The sequence below is a fragment of the Apus apus genome, chromosome Z (assembly GCF_020740795.1).
Source record: "Apus apus isolate bApuApu2 chromosome Z, bApuApu2.pri.cur, whole genome shotgun sequence".
Taxonomy (NCBI): Eukaryota; Metazoa; Chordata; class Aves; order Apodiformes; family Apodidae; genus Apus; species Apus apus.
Genome location: NC_067312.1, coordinates 68224749 through 68244074, shown reverse-complemented (window position 1 = coordinate 68244074; position 19326 = coordinate 68224749). Strand labels below are relative to the sequence as shown.

The 19326-nt window shown below is 47.1% G+C and overlaps 1 protein-coding gene across 1 annotated transcript; it reads right to left on the bottom strand.

Moving 5' to 3' along the window:
* Window positions 1-10921: 10921 nt before the first annotated feature.
* Window positions 10922-18554, bottom strand: LOC127396036 (forkhead box protein J1-like). The gene is made up of 5 exons (XM_051643587.1): window positions 18458-18554; window positions 15894-15974; window positions 14825-14908; window positions 13227-13759; window positions 10922-11707 (listed from the first exon to the last, which is right to left on the bottom strand). The coding sequence occupies exons 1-5, from the start codon at window positions 18552-18554 to the stop codon at window positions 10922-10924; spliced, it is 1581 nt and encodes a 526-aa protein (XP_051499547.1).
* Between the last annotated feature and the right edge of the window lie 772 nt (window positions 18555-19326).

Sequence of the window (19326 nt, the reverse complement as noted above, 5' to 3'; positions counted from 1 at the left end):
CCCCGTGCCGTGCCCAGACTCCAGAAAGAGCTGTCCCCTGTGTCCCCAGGCACACGGCAGCTCGGCTGCAGCCACAGGCACCAGAAGGGCGAAGGAAGCAGCTGCTGCAGCTGCCCCTGCTGCCCCTGCTGTCCCTGCCGCTGGATCTGCCACCGCTGCCACAACTCGCCTCACCCCCCGGCTCCAGGAGGACGTGAGCACAACATCACCACTCAAACTTTTCATCTCTGATGTGTTCTTCCCCCCAGGTGTGTAATTGGCCCCTCACTTGCACTCATTTTCACCAAACTGAAAGGGAAAGCCTTGGGCTTGTAACCACCCTCTCGATTATTGCTTTCATAAACACATACTCCCTGGTGCATATATGACATTTCTTTCCACTCTCCACTGTTTTATTTGGTATTTTAGTAAAAGTTAAAACTTGCCTCTGTGTGTGTGTGTGCTTCCAAGAGGAGTTTATTAATTGGTTACATACCCAGTGGAAGGAAGTTGGTCCCAGCTCTCCAACCACCCATCACCAAGTCTGTAGCTTACCATGGGGTTATGATCCAAGTGCAGGACCTGGCACTTGGCCCTGTTAAGGTCCCTTCTAACTCAAACCATTCTATGATTCTATGAAGAGACTTTTTAAAGGAAGGTGTTGACTGTATGAAACACCCACTGAATGATGCATGTTGGGCTGGAAGTCTGCAAGAGCTCATTCTCAACAGAGACAGAGCACAGCCCCATGTGTGAGGCATGCCTGGAAACACAAAGCTCATGGCCTGGCTCTCTGGTGCAGCACAGAAGCACCAGGCTGCTGCAGACCCCATCTGCCTGGAATGTCAGTGCTTGGGCACAGAACGGACAAGACCTGCTTTGGCTGGAAGTGGAGCTGAGGTGGAGAGGCAAAGGGAGTGTTTCTTTGTCCTTTGCAGTGTTTGATTATTTGCTGATGCTGAAAAAGGGTGAGTGCTGCTCTTGATGTATCCTGATTTTCTTTGTGGCTCAGTGACTCCTGAGTACCGACTCTTGCAGGACAACACACACCTGAAACCTTGCTCAGGCAGAAGCTCCTAGTTCCACCACACAAGCTCATCTGGAAATCCTGAACATCCAAGATGTTCTCCGATGGGGAAGCAGAGGAAGACCAGCCTGGCACAACTGCAGACTGGGGGAACAGAGTGCTGCCAGGCAGGTGGATGCTGCAGGGCAGGGGCAGGTTCCATGTTTGTGCTCCAGGGTCCCAGTAGCACAGGGCATCCCCGGGGCCTGGCACAGGTAGTTGGTGCTGGACAGGTCCCTGCTGCCTTGAAGATCTGTGTGCCCCAGTCCTGGAGGAGGTGGCTGTTTGGGGCAGACACAGGGGCTGTGTCTGGTTTCCTGGAGAGCCACGAGCAGCCCCAAAGGTGAGTAAGACCTGCTCTCATCATTCAACAGCTGAAGGAAGGCCAAACATATCCTCCCTGCTGAAGTCAAACAGCCCATCTGGTAGCTGGTCCTGGATCAGTCTTTGAAGATCTTCTCCCCAGGTGCTGGGCCCAGGCAGCATCACATCCCACACAGCCAGGGCAGTGCTGCAAGCCAGAGCACTCTGTCAGCAGGGCTGCCTTGGCCCACCACACCATGCCTCTTGGCAAGTCCCCAGGGCTGTGAGGGCTCATACCTGTCACAGCATGATCCTCAACAGGAGCATGACCATTTCCTTATTGTGCCTGGAGGGGCCACAGGTGAGGATGGTGCTGTCAAGTGGCAATTGGAGGTTGCCTTGGCCACAGTGACCATGAAGCAGTCAAGTTTAACATCTATGGTAATAGGAGGAGAACTAACAGTAAGACCTCAACTCTGGACCTGAGGAAAGCAGATTCAGGTCGCTTGTGGAACTGCTTGCTAAGTTCATCTGGGAAAAAGCTTTTCAGGGTGCTGGGGTCCAACAGCACTGGTCACTCTTTAAGCACCAACTCCTAGGAGCACAGGACCAGGTGATTCCAAAATGCTGGAATTCAAGCAGGCAAGGTAAAAGGCCACCCTGGCTGAGCATGGATCTCCTGCTAGAGCTAAGGCACAAAAGGAAGGTGTATGGCCAGTGGAAGGACAGACGAGGTCTATAGGGATGCTGTTTGCCACTGTAGGGCAGAAATCCTTGCAGCTAAAGCTCAACTAGAGTTGAAGCTGGCCTGCCCTGTGAAGGATAATAAAAAGAGCTTTTTAAAATATGTTAATAGCAAAAAGGAGGCCAGAAATAACATTAGCCCATTACTTGATGATCATGGACACCTCATAAACAAGAGCATAGGTAAGGCAGAGAAGTTTAATGCTTTCTTCACATTTGTCTTCAACATCTCTGCCCATCCCTCGGTGACAAGAGAGCCCATGACTTGAGGCCTTTGTGAAATGAGAACCCAACCCTTGAGCACTCCCAGAGCCTGGGCTAGAGAACCATGATTTTTCAAATTATAATCTCCTGACCAGCCCTGAACTTGTGTGGGATTTGCTGCTCCAGCTGGATCCTTATAAATTGATGGGGCCTGGTGGGATTAATCCAAAGATACTTAAAGAGCTAGTGGAGGTCATAGTGAGACCCCTCTCAATGATTTTGCAATGCTCTTGGGAAGAGTCCCCACACCAACCTGCCCTGTCCAGGGAGGTGGCCATGCAGGAGCCCAGCACAGCAGCCGGACACCCCTCACTCACCTGTCTGCAGAAGCTGGACCTTGCACACCTCATAGGGGGGACACACACAGCTTTCTTCCTCTTCCACCCAGGCAGTTTCTTGAGACCTGCCAGCACTGGCCACCAATCCCAGCAGGGCAGTTTCTTGGGACAAGCCATCACTGGCCAGCTGTTCCAGGACAGCTGTTCCTTTGGACCAGCCAGTTCTGTATCTCATGTCAAATACATTGAAAAAGCAGATTCCTGGCATCCTAAGTTACTTTGTTGTTTTTTTTTTCTCCTATCTCTGGTTCAGTTCGTGGTCCGTAAAATGGCAGGAGTAATTCTGTCTGCCATTGAAGCTACGGGCAAAATAATTTTAAAAAGCATCAAATATTCTGATACAGCAATGAACATCCATAAGGAAATGAGTGATTCCTTCTGGACAGCAGAGTTTCAATAGTATACAAAAAGAAAGTATTGGATTATACCTTGAGTAACAGGAAGAAAACAAAATACTAGGTGTTTGTTCATTAAATAAACTCCATCTTCTCTGCACTGAAGAACAGTGTGTGATCATGTAATTAGAGATCATATATTAAAAATCTCATAAACAGGGATACATTTGGAGGCAGAACAAAGTTGCACAGATATTTAGTTCTATTCTTCTCCTGAATCCAGTGTTAGGAATCCACTGATGTGTTAAATAGTTCGTTTCAAGAAAAGACATGAAAGATTATTTATGAGAAAAATTGTATAAAGAACATTATGAGCTGTTTTGTATGTCCATTTCTCCATACTCCCTTCCTCGCCCCCTGCCATTCACATGTTGTAAATCCTCTCCAAGGAGCTGTGCAACTGGTTCATTGTTTGCATGGCAGTTTGCATATACAAATGACACAATTCCTTACATTTCAGGAATGGAAAAAGTTGTTTCTATAATCAGGAAAACTAGCAAGGAATGAGGTGGGAGTACGAGCAGGTATTGCTGTACGGAGGAACAGCAGGCTCTTGGGCTGTTGCTCCACGACTTGCGTCTCTGTGCTTGGGTTTTAAAATTCTTACGTAGCTGGGATGGCCCCTGGTTGTTGTCTGTCTGGTTAATTCTGCCTTTTGAGGGCTCAGCACTATGTAAGCATTCAACTGAAAGCTCACTTACTCTGAAAATCAATTTAAGTGTGAGGAGACTTGATTTGAAAAGAATTATGTCAATGAATAGCAAGCTTTTAAAACCTTGTTTCCTCAGCAGATGTGTTGCTCTCCAGGCTGCCTTACAGCTGAACGTGGGAAAATAGGAAACAGCAAAAACTGAGGCAAACTTTCACCAGAGGTGAGCACATGTAGGAGCTGGAAGATGCTGCCTGGAAGATTTGTGAACAAGAGATGCTGCATTCTGGACATTTGCTCTGCTGTACTTTCTGTATATACACAAGCCCTGTCTTTATCTGTTAGCACCCTACCCTGGCATAAACAAATGTATTTTACAAACCCTTTTGGATGGTAGCATGGTATTTAAAAGGAAAAACAGATGTTAGAGAGTAATTCAGAGAGGAAATTAAAAGAGGAAGAGCATCTGGAAACCTGGGTCTGTGCTGGGGCTCTGGTTGTTGGTTGATTTAGTATTCCTGGGTCTTTGCAATTAGATCTGGCCTTTCTGCTTTTGTGTAGGTGCCCCAAAATATTTCCAACATACCTGCCTTTGTTCTGGGCATAGGACTGTGCATTGTGCAAGTTCAAGGCTCTGGAGGAATGACAGACAGATGAATTGCTTAGACATCAACTCCAGTTGCAACATTCACAGCCATGAGCTTCAGACCCATTTCAGTTCTCATCAGCCTTCTGGTAATGTTTGTGTCCACAGCTGCCTGTGGTAAGAAGGGTTGGCAAAGGACAGTCACCCAAAGAGAAAGGACACTGGGGACTCTTCTCTGCATAGTGTTTTGTGTTTCAATCACTGCTCTGAGTTGAGGTAAACCTGAGCTGGCAAACCTGCTTCTCTGATAGATGTAATAGACAAGCTTGTGAGCATCTGCACAACAAACTGTGACACCTCCTGTGACAGTGGGAAATATTTTATACTCTGCAGAGTTTGTGTCTAAACAAAACTCTTGGTCACAGTTACCTCCCTGTTTCTGTTGCGCTTGTGTCTGTCTGCTGCATTTGTGCAAAAGGTGTCTGCACATCCCAACAGGATTGACAGAAAATTCTAGCATCATTCAGCTTCTGGCAGGCTGAGGAGTGCAGAGTTTGGGAGCAGTTCATGTTGGAAATGAAGTCGTTCAGCATTATCGTAATTCCCTGTATTTGTTGGGAGGGGTGTTTCCTTAATATCCCCACAGCTGTGCACTTGCTCTCCCTCAGCCTCTCCTTGTCCTCAGTGAAACATGAGAGTTAATGAATGCTATGCTTCCATACAGAGTCAGTCTGTCTTCTGAGCTACATTTTATTATTTAAATAGCACTTTCGTATTTTGCACCTTTCCATTGGCTTTGTCAATGTGTAGTCCTGGAAATACTTTTACTGTCAGGGATGTAGTTGAGATGCAGTTTCTGTCTCCTAATAAGTAATGCAGGCGCTGCCTATGTTTAATGTAGAAATTTCCCCTTTTCCTTAATCTGTATATTATACACTGTCTAGATCTAGTCAGACTTAAAAGCAACGGAGAAGAAATTTGATGGAGATCAGCCTTAAGGTCAATTATTTGTTATCTTTGGAGTTTGCCATTCATAGTTTGAAGGAAAGAGTAGAACCAGTGAGACAGAAAGGTGCAGGGATTTCTTTTCCAGATTTTTTTTCCGATTTATATTTAAATAGATCAAAATGTCTTATTAATGTGAATTGTAAAGACAGAAATTCATTTTGGTTTGTTCTGTTTTGAGTAGTGCTTTCTTCCTTTTTTTTTTTTTCTGTTTTTTTCTTTTTTTTCCTGTTTTCTGTTAGAGGGCATTTTATTCTGCTCTGGGGTATCAACCGTTTTAATCCTCCAAACCCACTATTCAAACCTCCTGCAGGTTTCTGCTGATACAGCTGATTCAGGCTCCTGGGACTGCAGTGAGAGAAAAGCAGAATACATGCAGCACTTGTGAAGGCCAAAGGTATTACAGGGTTCAGGGAGGAGTAGGTCACTGAGGGCTATTAAATGTAACAGTCCAGATGCAGCTGTGGTGTTACGGAGATGTGGACCCCAAATGCAAACTGTTTGGTTAGACTGGGAGATTTTGATGTGTTATGTATGTGGGTTTGGAGATGGTTTTATTTAGCATGTGGCTGTTTTCTAGATAAAAAAAATAATTGTGCGGGTGTTGCAAATGTATCAGGTTTTTTATTTCTCCAAGATAGAAAATTCATGCTTTATGAAGCTTTCTTTAAAAAATATAACATACATGAGAGTATAAGAGCTTCAGGTTTAGATAAGCAGGGCAGAGATCATCATAAGATTAGCCTTGTTAAAGCACAGAATACCATTTTAATGATAAATTTAAAAAAAAAAAAAAAAAAAAGGAGGGTGTGTGTGTGAATTTATTACTTAGGGCAAAAAGGGGAAATCCTTCTCTAAGAAGGTTAAATGTGAGAGAAAAACATGATGCTGAAGAAATTAGCTGGAGAATTAATGCACTGTCAGAGGGAGTTCGGAGAAACAGAGATCTTCTCAATTGACATATGGCTTAATGAAGGGCTGAAGGAATGAAGTGCAGGGGTGGAGGGGAAATAGGTAACAATAATTCCAAGTTTCCTCCTGCTGTCAGACTTCCAGGTGTTAATGTGCTTTCATTGCCTCTTGAGTCTAATAAGAGACTTATGGGAGTCAATGAACATATTTTTGTCTCCATATTCTGTTTTTCCCCAATAATAGAAATCTCGAGAAAAAAATGAAACACCATGGTAGTCGGAAAGGCATTTATTTAGATGATGTAGATTGTGAATTATTTGCTTACAGGAAAAGCGATGTAATCCTAGACCACAGTTCAGTTTTAAAAGCAGTTTTGATCTACTTGCACAAAACTGAAGCTTTTAGAAATGTATTTGCCAGACAGTTTCAAATTCAATTTACCACTGCATATAATGAGCTATGTTGAAACATACCCTTTTGAAAATAATTTAGATATGGTCAGTGCATTTACTGACTGAAACAACCCGCTTCCTATGCAAGGTGGGACAAGAGCATTTTTCACAGATTACTGTTCTGAACCTTTAGATATGTGGCACAGTATTGAATATCTATATAATCTTTAGCAACTGCTGAGACTTCATAGGCTAATGATTGAGAGTTTTTACATTTTCCAGATGTTAGGAATTTTAGTTTCTGTTGTGCAAACAAACTTTATGCTGTAATTATATATATTCCTTTTAAACTGAAATAATTAGCTACATCACTAGCATACTCCATTTGTCTTAAGAGAGCACATTCAAATATAGATTTTGTGTAACTGCAGAAGGGGAAAGGAAAGCTGAGATGTAGTTTTATTAATTGAAGAAAGTTAATCTGTTGTCATGAACTTCTTGAGCAGCTAATCACAAATCCGAGCAAGACCTCAATCATCTGCTGATCTGCCGTTTTCAGTAGTTACAATTAAATACTTCATATTAACAGAAGGAACAGATTGTGCCCAGGTAAGGCCACATAGAATCATAGAATCAAATAGAAGATTGGAAGGGACCTTAAAGATCATCAGGTTCCAACCTCCCTGCCATAAGCAGGCACACCCCACACTAGACAAGGCTGCACAAGCCTCATCCAACCTGGCCTTGAATATCTCCAAGGAGGGGGCTCCCACAACCTCCCTGGGCAACCTATTCCAGTGCCTTCCTACCCTTAAGGTGAATAATTCATTTTGGATGTCTAACCTAAATCTCCTCTCTTTCCATTTTAATCCATTGCCCCTTGTCCTTTTACTCCCTGCCCTGTGTCCAAAGTCCCTCCACATGGTTCAGTCATACTTCTTCTGTTGGTACAGAGCAGCACATACTTCAATAAGCATCCTAAATAAATATTGGAATATGGGGTAACAACATAAGGACTTTTACCATGACATGTCCAGATCCATGGTCAGAAATACAGGAAATAGGAGTTTATGCTGGCACTGTTGAAACACCAATGCCTTTTAGTTTTGCAGGGACTAACTCATGTGACTCACTGGTGATGAAGAGGTTATGGCTTGAAGAACCTTGTTCAATAACTGTTGTATTTAGATGGAACCTCTCCTGTGCCTTGGATCACGTTTTAATTTCTAACTTAAGGTATCTGTAAGTTAGAAGGTATTTCAAATGCTGCTGGATTTCTTTGGATATGTGGAATGTGTTCCAAAGTGAATTGTGGCTGGAAGGTAGTGCTTGTGCTTGACAGAGAGGACTTTATAATAGTACAACTTGCTTTTTACCACTGCAAATCTTTGCCTTTGGGAAGTCATAGTTAAAGCCAAACCTGACGGTGACTGTAGGGAGTAGGTGAGACCATTTTGAGATGAGGCCATGCACCATGAAGGATGGTGGAGTGAGAAGGATTCTCACTCTGTCGCTTCATTTGAGAGAAAGGATCGCTGTTTAGAAATCATGGAGGCACCTGAGAAGGGTCTTATAGGAAAAGGGGCCCACAGTGGAAAAAAGGTGTTGGAATCATTAGCTCATCTGAAGTGCATCTATACCAATGAACACAGTATGAGCAACAAACAGGGGGAGCTTGAAGCCATGATACACCAGGAAAACTGTGTCATAGTGGCTATGACAGAAAGGTGGTGGGATGCATCACACGACTGGAGTGCCACAATTGATGGCTACAAGCTCTTCAGGAGGGATAGAAAGGGAAGAAGAGGGCGTGGAGTGGCCCTGTATGTTAGAGAATGTTATGAGAGCTTGGAAATTAAGTATAGACATGATGAGGTTGAGAGTGTTTGGATTAGGTTAAGGGCCAATGAAGCTGCTATCGCTGTGGGAGTCTGCTATAGACCTCCCAACCAAAGCAGTGTGGTGGATGAAGCTTTCTATAAGCAGTTGGGAGAAATCTCCCAGTCACTTGCTGTTGTTCTTGTGGGGGACTATAGACCTCTCAGTCTGACCTTGGTACCAGGGAAGGTCATGGAGCAGATCATCTTGAATGTCATTAGAAGCCATATAGTGGACAACCAGGGTATCAGGCCCAGTCAGCCTGGGTTTATGAAAGGCAGATCCTGCCTGATGAACATGATCTCCTTCTGATGACTCAGCTATTGGACGAGGGAAAGGCAGTGGATATTGTCTATCTGGACCTCCAAAAAGCATTTGACATGGTTCCCCATAGAACTCTCATAAAAAACCTGGCTGCTCATGGCCTGGATGAGCACACGGTCTGTTGAATCAAGCACTGGATGGACAGTCAGGCCCAAAGAGTGGTGGTCAATGGAGTCAAATCCAGGTGGGGCCAGTCACAAGTGGTGTTCCTCAGGGCTCAATGTTGGGACTGTTTCTGCTTAACATCTTTATTGATGATCTTGATAGGGACATAGAGTGTATTATCAGTAAGTCTGCAGATAACACCAAACATCTCAACAAACAATGTGTTCCACATGCTGGTTTGAGGCACAGAAACAGCTTATTTTGGTGATGAAAATATTCCCCGTGTAGGAAGCAGAAAATAAACAAATAAACAAACAATAGATACTGGTTTTGTAAAAGCTATTGCTATTTTACATTAGGGATAACTGTAAAAGAAATTACTTCTTAGAAGCTGGATGTACCCAAGAGCTCGTGTGGCAATGTTTCAGCACTTGGGGAGCAGATACCCAGTTTGTAGCAGAAGAGTGGTTAGCAAGTTGGCTAAGTCCCAATCCAAGGGAAGAAAGTTGTACCACCTCACCATAAAAGGGCAGAAACAAACAAGATGGAGCCAGCCTTATAGGCAGGGTGTGGCAGCAGGTAAAGAGGGGAAGGACATCAAGGGGTCATCTTAGGCGTCCTGGGTGGGCTGTCAACCTTGGAGTACCTAGCCAGTGGGGAAACCAGGGGGGGAGATCTGGGTCAGGATTAGGGAATAAAAAACTGGGCTGAGTGCCCCCCTGCTGTGCCTGCTTTGTGGGTCACCCGCTCTTGTAAGAACGTCAGTAAAATGTGCTTCCCTGAGGAGTATGTCTGAGCCTTGGCTGTCGGTGATCGTGGTGTTTCTCACACCAGCCCTGCCCTGCGGGTCTTTTTGCAGGTTCCTTTTCCCTGTCTTGAACATGTCACTCCCAGAGGCACATCCAGCTTCCCTACTTGGCTGGGCCTTGGCCAGAGGCCGGGCTGGAATTGGAGCCAGGGGGGCTTCCAGCAGCTTCTCACAGGAGAGACCCTTGTGGGCCACCAACCCCCCCCAAACCCCACTAGACCAAAACAAGGATTTTGGGTACAAAAAATACAAATGCCAGGTCAGTTCTGGGAGGACCCCAGTTTCCTCTGCTTCTCTCCTGCAAGGCCAAGTGCTGGATCCTTTACAAAACCTATTGCTGCTGCTTCAGGAATCCTCCCTTCCATAGTCTTGGTTTACAGAAAAACAGACACAGTGAAAGGAGTGTAAATATAAAACATTAAACCAATTAAACAATTATTTAATTAAAGTGTGAATATAAATAATTTCAACAATTAAACATCAAAACAGTTGAACAATTAAACAGTGTAAATAAAAAAATTTAAGGAATTAAAGAGCAAAATGGTGAAACAAATAAGCATTGAAAATAAAATATATTTAAACAGTTAAACCGCAAACCAGTTAATTAGTGTAAATATAAAGCATTTAAACAATTAAACAGCAAAACAGTGAAACTATGAATGTAAATATAAAACTTTTAAACATTTAAACAGTGAAATGGTGTGAAAAAAACCACTGAAAAGATAACATACTTAAACAATTAAATAGCTAAACAGTGAAGGAATTTAGGGTAAACAGAAAACATTCCAACAATTAAACAGTGAAAAAGTGAAACAATTCAAAAGTGAAAATATGAAACATTTGAACAATTAATTAGTGAAACAGTGAAGCAATAAAACAGTGTAAAAATGAAACATTTAACCAACAGTGATATAATTAAACAGTGTAAACGTAAACCAGTTCAACAATTAAGCAGCAAAACAGTGAAACAATTAAACAGTGTAAATATGAAACAGTTAAGCAATTACACAGTGAAACAGTGAAACAATTAGTGAAAATATCAAACAGCTCCAAAACTGCATTTCCCCTAGCCTCCTACTACAAGAAATTCTAAAGCTAAAAATGCAGGTTTCTTTGAATAGATAATATAGAATAGATTATACAAAAACATCAGGAGAGGCAGACTTGCTGAATTTATAGACCTTTTCCTTTTCCTGCCTCTGGCAAAGGAGTGTCATTCCATTCAAACACCTCCTCCATGTTGACAGTGTTGTTGAGGCAATCGTTTGTCCCTTCGTCCCAGGGATTCTGCAGGAAAGCAGCAGCCATGAAGGTTTCATCCCACCCCAGGCTTTTCTGGTGGGATTCAGTCTGGACCTGCTCCTGCCCCTGGGGACCCTCGGTGTGCTGCCCAGGGACTGTCAAGTCCAGGTCATGCACGGTGGGGTTGGTTGGAGACAGGAGGTCCAGATCCTCAAAAGTGGGCAAGTCTGCATTCAGGTTGGTGTCGAAGATGCCTTCCCAGTCCAAGTCACCTTTCAAGGATCCCAGCTCCTCCTGTTCTTCCTGGGTCAGCAAGGCAGAGTTAGAAAGCCGAGCCACCTTGGCCGGTCGGTTGGGTGAGAGCTGCTGGTGCCTCTGCCCTGCTTGGCCCTCAGACGGATCCCAGGTCTGGCTGCTGGGGGTTTCTGCCAACTCCTCCAGCAGCTGCTGCGACTCTCTGCTGCCCCCGAGGACGTTAGTGGGGGTGCAAACTGAAGTGGCCGGGCTGGCATCACACTGTGGTTCTTGATGGGCCGTTTTTGTGAAGGCTGGGTGGATCTGCCCTGGGGACCTCCTCCGCTTTCTGAAGGAACCTTTCTTGAGCTGGTCAGTGCACAGGGGATCCATCTTCCAAAACCCTCCTTTCCCGGGCTCATCCTTCTCTCGGGGCACCCTGATGAAGCATTTGTTCAAGGAGAGGTTGTGCCTGATGGAGTTCTAGGCACAAAAGAGAAACAAAGCCAGAGTTGAATGCTTGTCTGCTGCCACAGCACCAACCTACCTGTGGATGCTGGGGGAGAGGCCCCTTTTCAGCAAGGACCTTTGGAAAAAAGAAAGCAGAAATGGCAACGTCAAGCCTGGAGCCAGGCTCTTTTCAGTAGTTGCCAGTGACAGGCTGAGGGGCAATGGACACAAGCTGGAATGCAGAAGTTCCATTGAAAGATGAGAAAAAACTTCCTGACTAGGAGGGTGACAAAGCACTGAACAGGCTGCTCAGGGAGGCTGTGGAGTCCAGTTCTCTGGAGATATTCAAAACCTGCCTAGATGCAGTCATGCCTGCACCTATTGCCTGTGTTGAGGAGAAAATACTTGGCCAAAAAAACTAGGCAGCATCCCTCCCTGCATCCAGGCTGAAGAAAGGAAAGAAAGACAAGAAAGAAAATAGGAAAAGAAACCAAGAAAGCTAGCAAGGAAAAAAGAGAGGAAGAGAGGGAGGGAGGGAGGGAGGGAGGGAGGGAGGGAGAGAGAGAGGAAAGAAGAGAAAGAAAGAAAGAAAGAAAGAAAGAAAGAAAGAAAGAAAGAAAGAAAGAAAGAAAGAAAGAAAGAAAGAAAGAAAGAAAGAAAGAAAGAAAGAAAGAAAGAAAGAAAGAAAGAAAGAAAGAAAGAAAGAAAGAAAGAAAGAGAAAGAAAGAAAGAAAGAGAGAAAGAAAGAAAGAGAGAAAGAAAGAGAGAAAGAAAGAAAGAAAGAAAGAAAGAAAGAAAGAAAGAAAGAAAGAAAGAAAGAAAGAAAGAAAGAAAGAAAGAAAGAAAGAAAGAAAGAAAGAAAGAAAGAAAGAAAGAAAGAGAAAGAAAATAAAGGAAAAATAAAATCAAGAAACAGAAAGGAGGTCTCCAAATGCCCTACCTGCCAGGTAGGATCGGCATGTCGGAAGTAGCAGAAGTTGTCCATTATCCATTGGTAGATGGCAGAGAGGGGAGAAAATACTTGGCCAAAAAAACTAGGCAGCATCCCTCCCTGCATCCAGGCTGAAGAAAGGAAAGAAAGACAAGAAAGAAAATAGGAAAAGAAACCAAGAAAGCTAGCAAGGAAAAAAGAGAGGAAGAGAGGGAGGGAGGGAGGGAGGGAGGGAGGGAGGGAGGGAGAGAGAGAGGAAAGAAGAGAAAGAAAGAAAGAAAGAAAGAAAGAAAGAAAGAAAGAAAGAAAGAAAGAAAGAAAGAAAGAAAGAAAGAAAGAAAGAAAGAAAGAAAGAAAGAAAGAAAGAAAGAAAGAAAGAAAGAAAGAAAGAAAGAAAGAAAGAAAGAAAGAGAAAGAAAGAAAGAAAGAGAGAAAGAAAGAAAGAGAGAAAGAAAGAAAGAAAGAAAGAAAGAAAGAAAGAAAGAAAGAAAGAAAGAAAGAAAGAAAGAAAGAAAGAAAGAAAGAAAGAAAGAAAGAAAGAAAGAAAGAAAGAAAGAAAGAGAAAGAAAATAAAGGAAAAATAAAATCAAGAAACAGAAAGGAGGTCTCCAAATGCCCTACCTGCCAGGTAGGATCGGCATGTCGGAAGTAGCAGAAGTTGTCCATTATCCATTGGTAGATGGCAGAGAGGGTGATTTTGGGCTTCCCACTGGCTTCCATTGCCATGCAGATGAGGCTGGCGTAGGAGTACGGCGGCTTGAGGTGTGGGTTGGTCTTGTAGTCCATGTCTTCCGCCAGCTGAGGGCACGTGGCCATGGTGTGCTGCACCGGCCTCGAGGAGGAGGAGGAGGAGATGGGGTGGCAGGGAGTGGGGGGCACGCCCATGCATGCCGGGTCAGCAGCCAGGGGTGAGCAGGGGGCAGCAAAGCTGGGGGCCCTGGGACGGTCGAGGGGGTCTGGGATCCACGGGGGCCTGGCCATGTGGGTGTCCTTGACAGAGAATTCTGTCAGCCACGTGAGGCTGGGCAGGCTGTCCATGCTGGCCGAGCACCTCTTCCTGCCCTTCCCGTTGTCGTCGGGCCACCCCTCAGCCATGTCTCGGCTCTTGCCTTCAAGGGCTGCGCGGGAAGGAGAAGGAGGTGACAGGGCAGCTCCTGCAATAACGACAGAGAGAAGGTTGCGGCTCCCCAGGGCACAGCCGCTCTCCTGCACCCGCGCAGGGCCGGGGTGCTGCCGTTCCTGGGTGCTCCGGGTGCTGCTGGGCGAGACCCATCCCCTGGGTGCTGCGCACCACAGCCCCGGTGCCTCCCCCGGCGGGCTTTAGCAGCTCTGAATCTTGGGTAAATGCCCTCAAACCCTGTGCCCAGTGCCTCCCGCCGCCTGGCAGGCCGGAGCTGCCCCGCAAGCCTTCTTCGGCTGAAGCGAGAAATCAGAAACAAAAGAAAACACCGAACCCACAGCAAACCCTCCAACAGCCCTGTCGTCCCACACAGGGAGGATGTTTCTCCCACCCGCCAACAGGACAAAATCTCCGGATCCAGCACCTCAAGCCCCGCCCCGCTGCCCCTGAACTCCCCTCGAGTTCAGGCTGTTCCTGCTCCTCCCTTCACACTTTCGGGGTCCCTAAAACAACCCGAGGGGGGAGAGGGCGGACCCACCCCACGCACCCGCTCACTACGATCGACCCGGGGGATTCAGCCCCCGGCTCTCCTCGGGCTGGGGATGCAGCTTTGGGCTGAAAACCCGGAACCCGGTGGGTTTGGGGCCAGGAGAGAGCGGCCGGAGCCGGCCGTGCCGAGGCCGCGGCTCCGCGGGAAGGATGCGGGGCTCCAACCGCCGCGGGGGGAGGCGGGCGCGGGGCAGGGCGGAACCAGCAGCCCCGCTCCTCCAAACAGGCTTTTCTCTCCCAAAACAGAAGGCTGGGGGGACAGCCACACGTTGCTCCGGTGCCTGAACCCCAGGGCCAGCACTCGGCCCCCGCAAAATCCTGCCCCGCGCTGAGTGGGACCCCCGAAGTGCTCGCTGCGGGGGGCGGGGAGGCGGGCAGGGCGGTTAAACACAACAAGAAATCACAGCACAGCCCTGCCCTGCGCGCACCCCCCGGCCCGCACGGCTGGCTTTGCCCCAGCAGCCGGTCTGAGCCCTCGGCGGGCCTGTCCCACCGCCCTCCGCTGCCAGCCCGCCGCTCCCCGCTGCCGCCGGCCCCCGCCGCCCCTCACCTCGTCCCGGCGACGTCCCCCAACTTCCACGAAGTCCCTCCACAAGTTCTCCAGGCGCCAGGAAGCTTCTGGATAAATACGGAACTGGAAAATAAAATGTAAAAAAAAAAAAAAAAAAAAGATGAAGGAAAAAACCGAAGGCAAAAGCCGTAAGAACCAGCCCGTGGGGAGGGTCGCTGCGGTCCCCCCGGGGCCGGGGTGTCCCCGCGCACCCCAGCCCTGCCTGCCCAGCGCCGGGACCTGCGGCCGCCGGCGGGAACGGCCGCTCGCCACGGCTCGGCGCGTGCTCTGCCTGGCCCTGGCCCCGCCCCCGTAAACACCTTCCGGCCCTGCCATTGGCCCGCGCGTTGCCAGGGCTGCCTCTGGCTCCGCCCCGTACGAAGCCTCCCGCCCTGCCATTGGTCCTCGCGTTGCCATGGCGACCCGGGGCGTCCGTGCCCGTCCGGGCCGAGGCTGGGCCGGGCGGGAGCAGAGGCCGGGACGGGGCCGCTGGCAGGTTGTGTGGTGGGACCTACCGCTTAGGACTGACTGACCCATGTTCAGCTGCTGTTCACGTGGAGCCCTGCTCCGCTTCAGCCTTCGAAGCTCTCCTTTGAATAGCTGCTGCGACTGCCGAGACCTGCATCCCAAGTCATCAGCTCCCAGCACACGTTTTCTTCCGCAGCACCGGAGAGATTTCTCCTGCACGAACAACTAGCTCCTTAGTGCTCTTCTTCTTCTTGGCCTTCAGGAAAGGCCCCATCTGGGTGTCCTCATCCGGCCCAGGCCAGGCTGTTCCTGCATAAGCTTTGCTTGTATTTGCACCTTCTCCATCCTGGCAGGGCTTGGAGGAAGCAGCATTTAGGATGGCAGGATAACATGACTTGGAAGGGACCTTGCGAAGTGTTTTCAGACACTGCAAGTAGCTGGGCTGGTTTTGTGGAGGTGCCTGGGGGACGGGTGAGTGGGTGCTCTCAGCCAAAGAGGGTTTCCACCCACAAAGCCCCAGAGACCCCAGCTGCCCTTACCTTGTAACCACAAAATTACTTTGGACACTTTGTCAACATAAGATACCCTTTATTAAACGTACCTTTCAAATTCAAAACCTGCTCAAAGCCAAGTTGTAAGCAGCAATCTGGTTTCCTTCCTTCAATCCCTGACGGGTGGGTCCCTGTAACAAGGACAAAAGAGTCCATTTATTTTCATCTGATGCTGCCAGCACCTGTCCACCCCTGGTCATTTCTGGCAGCCATAGACCCTCTGAGTGAGCAGCAGGCATCTGCACAAAGCCATTCTGTGAGCTCACCTGGCTGATGTCCCCACAGCCTGTGCCAGGTGCCACGTTAGCCATAGGAGGCTGTGAGATCCTACCTAGCTTTGGGGAAATGGGTCCGCGAGCGGTTTTTGAGATTCAGGTCACGTTTAGAAGATGCCATCAGTATCTCTTACTGACTAGTCACTACACATGCAAGAACATGAATGTCCTCTTGTGTAAGTGTTGCCTGATCCAACTAAATGGTATTGTGACAGGACTTCTTTCTCTAGATAACTCTCCAGAAGAAACAGTAGCTAATCTCCGGTTATTCTTCCCTCACAGGATGCTTTTCTTTTCCACCTTTGTCCATTAGATAATTTCCAGATGTATTGGTTTTCTCCTACCCTCTCATCTAATCTTTTCTGGAGGTTTCTTTTACATGTCATTCAGGAATAGATATCAAGGAGATGCATTTCATTCCATGAACCATCTCTTTATGTGGTGATGTATTTGGTATTATAACAATTCACAGGCACTTTTTTGGTAAAGAAGATAACCCGTGCCACAAAGTTGCCCAAGGTAAAAGAAGAAGTAAATATTCTTAAATATTTTACTAGAACAGCAGAATGCATTCTGGGGGCAACACATTTTCTAGCTCAGCTGGAACTGACTTGAATCTGAATGGACTCTGAAAAGAATGAGAGCAGCCGAGTTCAAGTGGAAGGCCTCAACCTCCTCACTGTAGTTGGGTGACACAACACTGCTTGTCTTGCCTATTCATTCAACATCGGTGCTCAGAAGTATCAAGAGCAAGAATAAATTTGACTTTTGCATTCCTGTTACGTTTTCTTTTGTATGTTTGCAGTGTGCTATGAAAACCCATTTGTGCCCAGGAAAGGACAAGGGCGAAACCAGAATGTGGTTCTGTTCTCAGTGTGGTACCAGATGAAGTGGCAAGAGACTTAAGTGTTGCTTTTCCATACTTTTCTGCTCTGGTTTTAGGGGACCTGCCACAAGGCATGCCCAAGCAGCCATGATTTAAGATGAAAGCCTCAAACCTTGCAGAGAAACATGTGCTTCCAGGGAACTGAAGGATTAAGAAGTCATGAGAAAGGAGTTCCTAACTGTTCTGGGAACAAACTGTAAGCCCAGTTGAATGAAAACACTACTTCAGGGGAGTTTTAGAGAATTAAGGAGAAAAACAAACAAATAAAAAGGAGTCTTGAGGACTTTTTCATCTCGGCTTATAGGGTCACCAATGCCACTGTTATCATCAAATCTTCGCTTCTGTGTCTCCCTGTTTCTGAGTTGGTCTTCTTCCCTTCCATGCAGTCTAAGGCATTCATTTGATTTTGGCAACAAGACATTGCTTGCTGGGGATTTTTCCTTAGATTACTGAGCACCCAGGGGGAAACAAGAGTGGCCATTGAAATTGTGTGGTACTTCTTTGGCCTCTCCTTTGCTTGCTTGCTTTTCATGCCTTTGTTGGTTGCTTTGTGGCCGCAATGTAAAAAAATTATAAATATATCATTGAATTAGAACTTGGATTTTGATAATGTAACATATTCAAGAGCCTTTTTCTATATGCTCGATGATGGCATGAGACATCTTACATTGGCATGACTGACAAAATAAAGAATCTGGGGACATATAAATCATTAGAAGTCACTCTATTCTTTCTGACAGTCTAGAGCACACAGTTCTCATTTTAAAATGGAATGGCTTCAACCACTGCATAGAAATCTGCCCCTTACACATTCTCCATGCCCTCCCCCAAATCCTGTGTGAGCAAGAACGGGGATGCAATACATGAAGTACTCTTATCCTTCAATTGTTTAGCTCCTGTTGTACTACGGAGCTCTACAGAGTACTACAGAGTTTACGAGGGTCTCCTGGGGAGTTCTGGGCATTGCAGCTCAAAACCTCTCATGTAACAGATTTCAAGGATATTGCAAAAATCAAAGCAAGGATGGGAAGGGAGATTATTTCAAAGTACAATTGATTTCACTCATTCACCTGCATGCTGTCACATCCACCTATCTGCAAGCAGCTAAATGTGTACTTCCACCTAGCCTGGACAGAATGACAGTGGACAAGAGACAGGTGACAAGATACACAACCTTTGCAGATCGCTTTATATCCCCTGGATTGTCCCTGCTTGGTGTTCTGAGAAGGAGCATGTAGATGTGATCCTGATGAAGTGCTAGTGTGAGTGCCATCAACACCTGCCCCTCTCACAGCCCTGTTTCTGCTTGTCCTGAGTTTTTCATGCTCAGGTGTTCCTCTTCATCCCTGGTCCTACCAGTCACCAAACCACAGAAATGCTTCTACTTGAAGGGGACTGAGGAGGTCTCTTGTCCAACCACTAGCTCAAGGCAAGGTCAACAATAAACACAGACCTGGATACTCTGGGTCGTCGTCACTCAGGTCTTGAAGGCTGGCCTTTGGGCTCAGGGATCCCACAATCTCTCTGGGCAACCCACTCCAGTGCTTCATGATGCTCACAAGGATTTTGGTTTTGAATCCTTGTCTCCAGCCTGAACCTCTCCAGTTTCAGGAGATGCCACCATCTGTCACCCTCCCACCAAGCAGTGCTGGGAAGAGCCTGTCCTCATTCCCTTGATGCCTTCCTCAGAGGCAGTGGGGTGTGATGTGAGGTGCCCCAGCACCTTCTGGGCTGCACACTGGGGTGCAGTGATATTTGGGCAAGGACCAGGGGTAGGACAGCCTGTCATGAAACCCTGAGAGCTGAAGTGGTGAAGTCCCCAAGCCATAGGTTCTCGTGCTGCTCAATCAGATAAGGGGTGAGCAGTGATGGAATATTTGGAGTTCTACCCAGTTACCAGCACTCCAGCTGGGTGAGGCTTAGTGAGACTGGAGTTGTCAGCATCCCTTGCAGCTGGTCTTGTGATTGTGGAGCTTTTCCTGGGAGTTCTTCACCCTCGGCCTCAGAGCCATTAAAGGACCTTCCCCAGCCCTGCCAGCTGCAGGCAGCCGGGGCACCCAGGAGGCAGGCTGGCAGCAGCAGAGGTGAGCTGGCAGGGGAAACCTCACCCCGGGCAGCTGGCAGGGTTTCCTTCTGCAGGGACCTGGGCATTTTTCACACCCTCCCCAGGCCAGCTCCTGACCGTGGCCTCTCTTCCTTTTCCAGCACAACACCGGCTGCTGCAGCACCCGTGAGAGGGAGCAGCTCAACATCCCCAGCTCCCCCAGCCCCCTGCAGCACATGGAGAGCGTGGCCATGGAGCTGGACACCCGCTGTCCCGTC

Excerpts from the sequence above, each read along its gene's own strand:
- LOC127396036 (XM_051643587.1), bottom strand. The coding sequence starts at position 18,554 with ATGAAGCACTGGAGTGGGTTGCCCAGAGAGATTGTGGGATCCCTGAGC. Across the intron at positions 14,909-15,893 it reads GCAGGTTTTGAATTTGAAAG|TTCCGTATTTATCCAGAAGC; the intron begins GTACGTTTAATA and ends TTTATTTTCCAG. Across the intron at positions 11,708-13,226 it reads ATGCCGATCCTACCTGGCAG|AACTCCATCAGGCACAACCT; the intron begins GTAGGGCATTTG and ends TTTTGTGCCTAG.